This window comes from Megascapheus bottae, chromosome 16 (genome assembly GCF_031878675.1).
Source record: "Megascapheus bottae isolate mThoBot1 chromosome 16, mThoBot2.hap1, whole genome shotgun sequence".
Classification (NCBI taxonomy): Eukaryota; Metazoa; Chordata; class Mammalia; order Rodentia; family Geomyidae; genus Megascapheus; species Megascapheus bottae.
In genome coordinates, this window is record NC_143524.1 from 3,411,381 (window position 1) to 3,423,450 (window position 12,070).

The 12,070-nt window shown below is 56.7% G+C and overlaps 1 protein-coding gene across 1 annotated transcript in view; it reads right to left on the reverse strand.

The window, feature by feature from the left end:
- Positions 1-235: 235 nt before the first annotated feature.
- The window catches only part of Lrp5 (LDL receptor related protein 5), an 88,808-nt gene continuing 76,973 nt past the window's right edge, over positions 236-12,070 (reverse strand). Inside the window, exons 16-23 of the mRNA XM_090347197.1 lie at positions 11,435-11,644; positions 10,240-10,365; positions 8,276-8,512; positions 7,432-7,542; positions 6,174-6,410; positions 5,491-5,630; positions 1,659-1,756; positions 236-606 (exon numbers count right to left, since the gene is read on the reverse strand). Of these exons, the coding sequence (XP_090203323.1) occupies positions 345-606; positions 1,659-1,756; positions 5,491-5,630; positions 6,174-6,410; positions 7,432-7,542; positions 8,276-8,512; positions 10,240-10,365; positions 11,435-11,644 (1,421 nt within the window). The 3' untranslated portion in view covers positions 236-344. The remainder of the gene's footprint in view (positions 607-1,658; positions 1,757-5,490; positions 5,631-6,173; positions 6,411-7,431; positions 7,543-8,275; positions 8,513-10,239; positions 10,366-11,434; positions 11,645-12,070) is intronic.

A 12,070-nucleotide genomic window follows, 5' to 3' on the forward strand; every position in this document is an offset into this window, starting at 1 on the left:
GTGAGGGGTCTCTGGGGACCTGGTAGAGGGACACAGGAGGACAAGTACACAATGGCCAAGCAGGTGTCAGGGTTAGTTTCCCCGGTGGGAACCCGAAACATGAATGCACACAGGGCACAAAAGAATGTCAGGTTTTAAAAAAGAAAAAAAAGAATTAAATTTATAAATATTTTTCTCCACTGTACAAAGTTCCCCCAGCCCTGCCCACCCCCAACACTGCTCACATTTCTCATGATTTTTTTAAAATCCCAATTATATTTATTTTTAATCATAAAATATATTTTTCTTTGTTCATATTTAAAAATATTTACAGGGGTGCAGCGAGGCCGGGTGGCCAGCGAAGGTCAGGATGAGTCTGTGCAGGGGGAAGGAGGGGGAGGGAAGAGGTGACAGTAGCTCCGCTCTGTGGCAGGAGAGGGTGGACAGCTGTCCTCCGCAGACAGGTACTGGCTGTGTGGCGTGGGTGGGGGTGGGTAGGGGTCCGAGTCCGAGTTCAAGTCCAGGTAGTACTTGTTGGCCTTCCAGCGGCTGGCACTATAATCGCTGTCACACACGTCTGTGCTGCAGGGGGTGGTGGGGGGAGCCATGCCTCGGATGACATAGGGCCTGTAGGGGATGGAGAAATTGCTGCCAGGAGACGCCAGCATATGCTGAGGCCTGGAGCTGCTTGTCCCCTAGCAAGCTCTAGAGACATCTCACCTCTCTCAGCCTCACTACCCTCACTTCAGTAGTGAGAGGGGGGCAGTTTGTACCCCAATCAGCAGGTCCTGGCAAGAGCTAAGCCCCAGGCAGTGGCTGCCTTTATAGTGTACAATATTTGCCTGGTTGAGCTTAGGCAGCAGCGTGTGTGGCCCTGTGCTTCCATTTCTCACTGATAAGCAGGAGGGCATGAAACAGCCCATATCTTAAAAGGTATTGCAGAGAGGTTACCAGAAGCAGCCAGACTACAACAAAAGAAGTGCCAGCCACCACTGACCACGAAGCTGGAGGCACATACAGAACCTGACCCCGAAGGTATCCCCTGGCCTCCCAGAAACTCTGGATCGGGCAATGTAGCCTGAGTTCAGGGTGGTGACTCTGCATCCACCAGGGAGGGCCTCAAACTGGGCAGCGTGGCATGGCCTGCACAGCAGCCATGCATGCCTCATGGGACCTGGCCACTGCAGGTGTCTTCTATAGAGCTAGGCCCAGAACAAAGGCACAGGGTGAGAGAGGACCCTGGGTGTGGCATGGATAAGACAGTTCTGAAGACAGGGACAGACAGGGTTGCTGTGATAACCAAAGGTGGGCAGGGAGGCTGGAGGTGATGCCACAGCACTAGGGATCCACACAGAGGGCAGGAAAGGGGGGTGGGGGGGAGATGAGGCTGCAGCTTCTAGAAAGCACCACTAGATGGCAGCCAGTACCACATCAGAAGCTCCTGATGCTTGAGGGGCCTTGGCAGTGGGAATGGCTGGCGGGTGGAGAGGTGTAATTGGTCTCCATGTTGTCCTGACCACAAGTCCCCTCCAAGAAGTTCAGAATGTAGGATGGTCTCTAAACTCCACAGCAGACCCAGTGGACTGCTAAGGGGGACCACCGGGTATGGCCAGGGAGGACAGGAAGCAGGGCCAGACTGCTCCTCCCGGCACACGGGGCACGGGGGGGGGGGCTCCTACCTGTATGGTCTGGCGGTGGCAGGAATGTTTGAAGAGTAGAACGTGTCCATGTTGTACAAGGAGGGGTCTGTGGCCGGGGATGGCGGTGGGTTCAGGATCTGAGGACAGAGATCAAGGTCACGCAAGATCCCTCTACCTTCCTGCCTACCTGGACTTGTTACTCAAGGGCTAGGGCTCTGTCCTGGGAGCGTATCCCCCGGGTCCCTGCAGAGCAAAGAGGCCGTGGCATCTACCCCGAGGTCGAGGGGTCAGAATCATGGAAAGCAGGGGTGCCCGGGCTTAGGTGCCCTTGCCTCTCCCTGCTAGGCAGAACTTCAGGAGGCCCTGGACTTCCACACCGGCCCTGCTCCCTTGGTCCTGATGCACAGATGTCCCACAGAGTCCCAGCTTGTCACCTCCCCCGTGAGTGCCTCTCTAGACCCTCAGCAACTTCCTGCTAAGTATGCTTTCACTCCAGTGCCTTTCCCTGCCATTTCCCAGGAGCTGGCTCTAGAACCACACCTCCACGATAACCTCACCTTACACCCAGGCCCTTGTCAGGAGCGCACTCTAGAATCACAGCCCTGCCACAACCTCGCCCTAGAACCATGCCTCTACACCAGGGCCTTGCCGTGGAACCCCTCCTCTCCAGGATCATGCTCAGGAACTGCGTTCTGGTGACCTTGCTCTCATCATGCTCCCTCTTGAAAACGCCCCATCCACATCTCACTCTAGAACCACGTCTTCCTTAGGAGCTTGCTCGAGAACCATGTCCTTATCACGATCCCACTCCAGACAGCCGCCCTCATTTCCACTTAGGAGGCCTTGTGTCCCTGCCTGTGCCTCGATCAATGCACAGGACCCTGAAGGGCAGGCTACAGGCCTCCAGCCAGGACGAACGTGCTCTGGAGCTGGGCAGCACGCGAAGGTATAGGATGGACCTGCCGCCCGGACAGTGCTCAGGCCTGGGCCTCGCTTGAAAACTGTCATGACCAGCTCCCCAGTCCACCATGAGGCTTCTGAGAGAGCAGCAGGGCTCAGGTGGGTGACCGAGAGCCACCCCATGAAGGACACAGCCCAAGAGAGTGGTAGAAAGGGAGCAGCTTTTCCTGTGGGAGGAACTCACGGAAGGTTCTATTTGATCATCTCACCTCTCTGTGCCTCTGCTTCCCCATCTCTACAAGGGACAAGGACCTCATTTCCAAGCTGCTCTGGGAAATTCCTGGGCTGTGCTCTTCCCTTTAGAAGTGGGGCATCCCTTGCTCCTAAATCGGGGGGAGGTCCCTCTAGCCCTAAGAGCCAGCATGGAGATTTATGGGGGTCAACCCCTAACTTGGGGGCAGGACACTGGAGGACAGGTGCCCTTTGCAAACAGGCCTGGGTGTGGGCCCAGGTGCCGCAGGGCACTCTGTTTCAGCTGCCTGCTCTGCCAGCCTTGCTTCTGCCAGTGGCTTCACCCTCACCCATTCCCAGGCCCAAGGGGCCCCATTCCCTTCATAGGGTAACACAAGGGATTGTCTCTCCTCGGATTACTTTGTGTTTTCTAACTCCTGACAATTAGGTCAGCTGGATCATCAGCAAAGAAAATGGGGCCCCTGCCTCACTCCACGGGTCTTGTCTCATAGAAGAAAGACCCAAACCTTCCATATGAAACCCCAAGTCAAAAGGACATAAGACAGAATGGGGAGAGGAACTTCTTGATGTCCGGAGTAGGGAGAGCTTTTCTGAGTACAACACAGAAGATGCTAGATGGCATAAAAGAAAAGACTGAGCTGGGCATGGAGGCTCTCACTCATAGCTACTCAGGAGGCTGGGATAAGGAGGATCATGGTTCAAAGATCAGCTTGGCAAAAAGTTTACAAGATTCCAACACTCCTATGTCCTAGGGTCAGACTGATAAGAAGTGACTCAGAACCTGTGACAGGCTCAGAAAAAAAAAAAGTTCAGAGCAAAATGCAAGGGTCAAAGGGACACTTGGGAGACTTTATCTTTGTGTGGGTGTGAGTGTGGGTGTGATGGTTCTGGGGCTTGAACTCGGGGCCTAGACACTATCTCTGAGCTTTTTTGCTCAAGGCTACCACTTGAGCCACAGCTCTACTGCTGGCTTTTCTGGTAGTTAATTAGAGATGAAAGTCTCATGGGCTTTCCTGCCCCCCGCTGGCTTTAAACTGAGATCCTCAGATCTCAACCTCTCGAGCTGCCAGAATTACAGGCATCTGGCTCTTCTTCCGAATCTATTGAAGTACACTTGCAAAACTGGGGAAATCCAAGTGAAGCCAGGCCCTGATTGTGACACTGTCCTGCAGTTACTAAAGATGATACCAGGGGCACTGGGCAGAGAGCAAAGGGTCTTTCCATGCCATTCCTACAGGACATCTACCATGGAGATGCAGTGAATGTAAATTCACTACAACCTCAAGCTGGGAAGTAAAGGAGGCCCCTGTTGGCTGGGAGATGATGGGTATATGTCCAGGCCACCTGGAGGGTACCCGAGAAGCCACCACAGGCCGGGATGTACATCCCGTGGGCACCAGGGATCTTCCGTGTCTACATTCTTCTACAGCGTTTGAGTTTTGTGGCAAAAGCACATATTACTGATACAAAATAAGTTCCCTAATGTAAAAAATAGCTGGGGGGCATGGCTCAAGTGGTAGAGCACCTGCCTAAGCAAGCGCAAAGTCCTGCACTCAATCCCCAGTGCTGGCAACAAACAAACAAACAAATAAGAGATAGCTGGTGCCACAGAAAATCCCTCAGTGGGATGATGAAAACAGTCTGAGTCCACTGTGGTACTATGGCTCTACCTGAAGCTGGAGGAGCCAGGCCTTAGTCCAGGGGCGAGAGGTGAGTGAGGGTTTGGTGTCACTAGCTGGTTATGTGGGGCCCATGAAGAAAGGGCATTCTAAACTCCAGCCACTGTTGTGTTTCTTTTGACCCCCAAAGGAGCTTCTAGAATATTCAATTCCTGTCTGGGCAGTTTTGTGCTGTGGCTCGAGCTGCCTGCGCTCAGTCACGGAAATGCTAGTGTTTGTCTTGATACTTTCAGGAGACAGACCGTATTTCTACAGCTAGCTGCAGCACACGGTCCTGATCACTCTGGCTCAGGGTTGGTGGTTAACCTCTTACTGCACCGAGGATCGTGAGAGCTAACCTGCATTGACGTCTTGTGTACGAGGGCCAGAGTGCTTCCCTGGGTTTCAAGCATGACAGGGGCCTGGACTCAGCAGAGGATTCCCACAGTACCGTGAGGACCTCCCGGGCTCCCCCCGCCGTCCCTCAGGGCCCAGAAGGGTCCCGCACTCTAACCCTTCCACTCTAGGGTGTGGCTAGGTGACACTTCACGGCTCAGGCTTGGATTTTAGCCACCAATATTGCCCTATGTGGGTCGTCTGTCCTATGGGAAACAAATTCCTCTTCAGCAAATCTATGCAGCCGGAGTGGGAGTCCAGGGTGTTTGGGGGAGAGGGGGAACACCAGGGGAAGCTCTAGAAGGCCATGCAGGCCCAAGAGGGCAGCAGCGAGAGGGGTGGGCCTCAGAGCCTGACCACATGTAGAGCACGACTACCCAGACCACGAAAGGGTGCCCACGGGTGGGGCTGGAGTGAACACTACCTGTGTGTCCCTGACTAGACAGTGTACAAGGACTGCCCTTTTATCTACACGGAAGGCAAGGCACTAGCAAGCCACCAGAAGTGTGTATGCAAGGGAAGCTGTCTACTTTCTGTGAGCGCAGGGGACAGGTGCTAGGATCTACAAACCCCTCAGGTCCTAGAAAGTCTTCCAGCCCGCATGGACCAGGGACACCCAAGCAATCCCGCTCGCCCGCCCTTCTTGGCCTTGCCATCCTACTCACTGGTGGGTATAGAGTGGCTTTCGTGCTGGACGAGCTGCTGGACGAGGCCCCCGTCACGTGGTTCCGGTCATAGAGGGACACAGCCCCCCGGCCCCCCACCAGGCTCACAGAGCTCATCATGGACTTGCTGCAGGAGATGCCTGCGGGCGGGGGTGGGGGGAGAGAGGACAGGAAGGACAGAGTGCACAGGTCAGCCTGGGTGTCAGACACATGTCCCCACTCCTGCTGGCCTCTCTGACCTTCGCCAATTTGAGCTTCCGACTCACACCACCTCCCCCAAGGGATTCGACCCGGTGCAGGGCCTCAGAGCATGCCAGGCACCAACAGGGCCCTGGCCTCTGGGGGCCTTGGGACAGTGACACAGGCTCCCAGGAGGCCCTGAGAAACTCGGGTCACAGTGGCTTCCAGACATCAGGGCCCAGCTGACCCTCGGCCAGAGGCAGGGTCAGGGAGGACAAGAGGACAGGAGAGAGAAACCTAGGCCCTGGAGAAAAGAGAATGTTCAGCCCTCACAGGGCCCCCAGGGCCCCCCAGCACCCATTGGCCCATCCTGGGGTTGACTGGTAAGTGGGGCTGCACCCCTCAACTAGGGACGTGTCAGCTGGTAGTGATGGCCGCCACGAGCGGCTCTGACAGCTCAGCCTGCTGCTGCTGTGCGGGCCTCGGCAGTGTCCACTTCTTACCTGGGAAGGGACCGTGCTGTGAGCCTCCTGGGGCTATGAAATTGAGGGGCACGTGGGGGGTCCCGCTGACGTACTCGTGTGGGAACGGCCCATTAGCTCCGGCATAGCGCTGACACACCACACGCTGGCAGACAAAATAGACCCCACCCAGGACAAAGACGGAGAGCAGGATGCCGATGACCGGCCCAATGGCGCTGCTATGGGCTGGGATTTCATCCGACGACGGCTTGGTGATTTCTGAGGACAGGAAGAGGGGATGATCAATGCTGACCCCAAAGGCGTGGCCTTCCTGTGTGTGCCCACCGGGAGACAGGAGCAGCCGCAGGACTGCCCAGGACTGTCTAGTTGGCCTGTCCTCCTTGAGGCCAGTCCAGGCATCCAAGGGCCCTTGCCGATGGCTGGAGGCCAGTGCTCCTGGGCTGGCCATGCCTGGTATCTTGAGGTCGGCTGAGAGGGCCCTGGAGCTGGGTATGACACGCTGACAACTAGCCTGTTCATGACAAAGGCCCCAGCGTGCACAGGACATGTCCAAGCACCAGACTCAGCTGGCAAAAGCATATTCACATCCAGGAGCAGTGATCCCAAGGGGACCAAACGTCACCCTCCCAGAGGCCCAGGCCAGAAGGATGAGAGGAAGGGCTGCCAGCCAGAGTCCCGACCTGACACTGGGCCCACTGGCCAGCACAGACCTAAACACATCCTCAGCCAGACAGGGAGCCTGCCTGGCAGGGAAACGGTGCCCAAACTCTACCACTGGGTCCCAGGTACCTGACCTGGAGGTGCCAAAGAGCTCTACGAATCCTTTGGAGCCTCCTCCCCAGAGTGGGCTGTCCTTTGCCAGGCACCAGAGCTCTAAGCTTGGTCCCCGTTCAACCCACACAGGGGCCAGGATCCACACACAGACACACAGGACCACTTCCTGTCTGGAAACCGGGCTCCTTCCAACCTCAGGACGGGTTTCCTGGCTGCCCTGGCCATCTGCCTCTTAGTCCCAGACCCTTTAACACACAGGCCTTGTCACTCAAGGTCACCCGAGTGGTGTGGGGCTAAGGGCATGTGCATGCGTAGTGCACTGCTCTCCCTCAGAAAGTAAGCCCTGGGAATCCTGCCGCAGGGGAGGCCAAGGTCCGTCCCACCTCATCTCCACCCACTGCCCACCACCATGCCCCGCCAAGGACACAGGCTTTCTTCTACCTGGCCCAGACCCTACTCTGCCAGGGACCCCACGCTACCCCAGCCCTGCCAACAGCCGGCTCACCACACATGAGCTCATCGGAGCCATCCACACAGTCAGGAAAGGAGTCGCACTGTTGCTTGATGAGGACACACTGGCCGCTGGCACAACGGAACTGGTTAGGCAGGCAGACAGCTGGAAGGAGGGCGAGGTTTAGAGAGGCCAGAGGGCAGCCAGCCACCCCCTCCCCCAACCCTCCATCCACGACTCATTCACAAAGGACACAACAGATTCCAAAAAGACAACCTTTCCCAGGATCCACGCAGGAGTGGCACAGCAGACCTAGGTCACCCTCCCTGATGATTTGCCAGAGGTGGGTGGGCAGGAAGCCTCACCCTCCTCAAGATAGATCTGTCTGGCACCAATCCTGGGGCAGGTTTGTACAAAGCAAGGACAGCCATCCCTGACCCCAAAAGCCTCAGACTCGCAAGAAGGAGAGGTGGCGAGAGGAGCCGCTAGGAGACGACCTCCCTAGTGCAGGTGGGGCCTGGCCAGTGGCCCGTGGGAGTCTGCTGGCTAGAGTGGGCGCAGGTGAGTAGCATGGGTGTAGACTGTGTGGTGGAGCTGGGCAAGCTCTTGATGATGGGGAGAGTAGAGCCTTAAACGGCTCCAGCCTACTACTTTGGGATTTTGCAATGTTCCCAACCACATGTGCAAGGGCAGGTCAGAGTCTCAGTCTGACCTGAAACAGCCCCTCTGGCGGCTGGGTTGGCTGGGGTCAGACTGCAGCACTTTTCACGGCAGACCTAAATTCAACTCCATTCTCTACTCACGGGCAGCCACACGAGGCAGGGCAGGGGACTTGGACGGTGAGGGTGCAGGCGGCCGCTAAGCAGGGTGGCGGGCAGGGTGCGGGCACAGGGCTCACCGTCGCAGTCGGCCTCGTCGGAGCGGTCCTGGCAGTCGGCCTCACCATCGCAGCGCAGGCGCACGTCCACGCACTGGCCGCGTGCGCAGGGGAACTGGGAGGCGGAGCACACCGGACAGCCTTCCTCGTCGCTCTGGTCGTCACACTCGGGGAAGCCGTCGCAGCGCCAGGCCCCAGGGATGCAGTCGATCTCCCCCGTGGCACAGGCAAACTGGTCGGGGGAGCAGGTAGGAGGCTCTGCAGGAGGGACGGGGGTGGGAGCACGAGGGGCCTGAGCCAGGGTGCGTCCCGGGGGACCGCCCGCCAGCACACCGACTCCTGCCCACCACCGGCCCTCCTCCAGCTCCAGCACACAGGGCATGGGAAGTGTGGGCCGACTGGGAGCTGGGATTTAAATGCCAAGTGTGGGACGCCCAGTGTGGCAGAAACAGGCTCTCAGCCCCAATCTGGGAATTTTTTTTGGGGGGTGTGGGGGGGAATCCCCTTCTGCCTCCCTGGCCTCGGGTGCAGACGCCAGAGGGCTGCTGGCAGTTCCTGCCGGGCTGGCCACCACCCGACAGCCAACCACACCTGAACAGCCATGGCACCACCGCACCCACTGGGACATGCTGACCAAGAAGTGGGTGGTGGCACCGGGCAGGAGAAAAGGCCAGAGGACCGCTGGAGTGGTGGGGTCCATCCTAGCGGGGGACACTTCAGGATAAGGGAGGTGGGGCTCCCCGGTTGGGGGGGGTCACGCGGTAAAGGGTTTTTGCTGTCTTTGTGACCCAGAATACCAGTCGGCTTTCTCTGCTGCCCTACACCAGCTCCATGCCCAGGTCCTCCCAGCGTGCAGGGCCACGGCTGTCCCATCCACCTGCCCCCAGCCACCCCCGGTGCCACACCTGCATGGTCACCTCTTCATCCCTGAAACCTACCCGGGAGACTCCCCAAGGGAGCTCTGCTTGGAGAACACCCGGGACTCAGTGAAGAAACATCCCGGCCAAGGAAAGACAGGCCAGGGTCGGCAGGTGCCCGCGAGCCTGTGGCCTCTGGAGATGGCAGTGCCGCTGTGGACGGGGGTCTGGGCCCCACGCCCACCAGAGTGGCCCCCACTGATCCCAGCCAGGAAGAAGGAGGCACTGCCCTCTCAGGAAATGGAAACCTGGGATTTTCTGTTATTAGTGGTGGTGGTGGTGTTTGGTTTTGCTTTGCGACTATTTTCTTCTTTCAAGGGGAGTAGAGGGGGCACAGAAAGGAGTGGGGAAGGGTGAGCCGCCGCAGCCATGCTGCAGAAGACGACCTATGTAACTCGTGGGCAGGGACAGGAAGGGAACCTGGGGGGGAGCCAAGGAAGAGGTGGCATTGTCCAAAACAAGGAATGTACTCGTGACCTCACTTAGGAAACGGTAACCCCTCTGCACAAAACCTCAATTTAAACATATAAAAAAGAGGTCCCTGCCTTGCCGTGAGCCGACACACCAGCAGTCGAGGCTGGAGGGGAGGGCAGCACGGGGCAGAGCCAGCCAGGCCAGGACTGGACCCACGTGTCCTCAGCTGCTAAGATCCCTGAGGAAACGGAGTCCACCCAAAGCCTCAGTTTCCTCATCTCTCAAAAGACACTCCAGGGAATCAGACGTGGACTGTGGAAGGGGCAGGGTCCCGAGGGGGAAGGACCCCTAGAAAGGCATAATTTCAACTAAGTCACTCTTCTTTCAGAAGGCTGGTTTATCCACTTATCTCTGGAGAACCTGAAAAGCATTTGAACTACCTTCACATGAAAATACAACTCATCAAAATTGGTGGGATGCAGCGAAGTTCAGAGAGGAGACTTTCTAGCATGAGATATATTGGTACAGCAGAAGCAACGGACAGCAAATGAGGGATGGTCTGCTCCGGAGACCGGATGCTGGAAAGGATGCTGGGCAGCAGGCCAGCAGACAGACAAGGAGGTCTCTGCTCGAAGTTCCCAGAGTCACACTTACCACCACAAGTCAGCAGGTTCTGCAAGAGCACGAGGTGCACTGGGCACGAGCACCGGGGTGTTCCATCCCCCTTGGCAATGCAGATGTGGGAGCAGCCGCCATTGTCCCGGGCACATGGGTGAGCAGCTACAGGAACCAAACAAGCCAGGGTTAGGGGTCAGAATGACAGAGTCCTGCAGGGGCCTGGTATTTCTACTGTCACAGAAATGAATACAAAAATAGGATCTGGACACAATTTTTTTTTTTTTTTGCCAGTCCTGGGCTTGAGCTCAGGGCCTGAGCACTGTTCTTGGACTTTCTCAAGGCTAGAGCTCTACCACTTGAACCTCAGCACCACTTCTGGATTTTTTCTATGTATGTGGTACCGAGGAATCGAACCCAGGTCTTCGTACATGCTAGGCAAGCACTCTACCACTAGGCCAAACTCCCAGCCCTTGGACACAATTTTATACTCAACCTAAATGTCCAGTTGGCATCAACCCTTGCTAGGCCTACAACTTATCTATTCTGCCTGTGTGCCTCACAACATAGTAGGGTGAATGGCTTTTTTGCTCAGTCCTGATGCTCTACCCACCCCCTCAGCCCCTTGAGCCATTGCACCACTTCTAATATTTTGCTGTCTAATTAGAGGTAAGAGCCTTATAGATCTAGCCAGGCAAGGCTGCTCATGCCTGTAATCCTAGCTACTCAGGAGGCTGAGATCTGAGGATCACCATTCAAAGTCAACCCAGGCACCAAAGTCCATGAGACTCTCAACTCCAATTCATCACTAGAAAACTGGAAATGGGGCTGTGGCTCAAGGGGTAGGATGGTAGCCTTGAACTGAGGAGCTCTGGGACAATGCCCAGGCCCAGAGTTCAAGTCCCATGACCCACAAAAAAAGGGGGGAAAAAAATGAGTCTTACAGATCTTTCTGCCAGGGTTGGCTTTGAACTATGGACCTTAGATCTCAGCCTCCTGAGCAGCTGCAGCTCAATGCCTGGTGTCTTTTAAAGTGCTACACTTGGTATTTCATGGTGTGGCCTGTAAAAATGTCTGCTGAGATCTCAGACACTTGCTAGCCTTCAGGACTGAGCCCTGGCTGGTGACAGTCAGTGTCCAGCTGAACCTGCCTCCTTGCACAGGCCAGAGGCTGGTTCAGGGGTCTGAGCAGGTGCCACCCCCACCCCTCCCCCCACTGTCCACCCACACATACAGAACTCCTCCAGGCTGACTTCCTCCACCGCATGGATGCCAGTGAGGTGGGCGACGCGACCCTGGACCCGAGTCCGCTTGTCCCCGGTGGTCTTCTCCACACGCTCGATCATCTGCTGCTGCCGGTCTACCCAGTAGAGGTGCCGGCCCAGGACTGTCAGGCCCACAGGCTGCACGATGTTGGAGTCCTCCAGGGTCAGGCGGTTGGCCCCTGCAGACAACGTGAGGGCCCTGAGTGACAGCTGGTCTCAACAGCAGGGTCAAGGGTCAGAGGCTTGACACAAAAGCCATGAAGAAGCCTGGGGGCTTCCACACTCTGGCCGAGGCCAGGAAGTGGCACAGGTCCCAGCAGTGACTGTGTTTTGTTTGCCAGCCCTGGAGTCATTGGTCCCCAGTCACTGACCCCAAACTAGCACAGTGCCTCCTTTTTCACCCTAACCTTCTTCGTCTTCTTTCTTTTTCTTTCTTCCTTTCTTTCTTTCTCTCTTGTACCAGTCCTGAGGGTTGAATTCAGGACCTGGGTGCTGTCCTTGCACTTTTCTACCCAAGCCTCCAGAGTAGTCAGGATTTGGCAGGAGACGCCAGTGCCCAGCCACCCCCACCCTTCAGAAGAAAAGCTGTAGGACCTCAGCCCGCT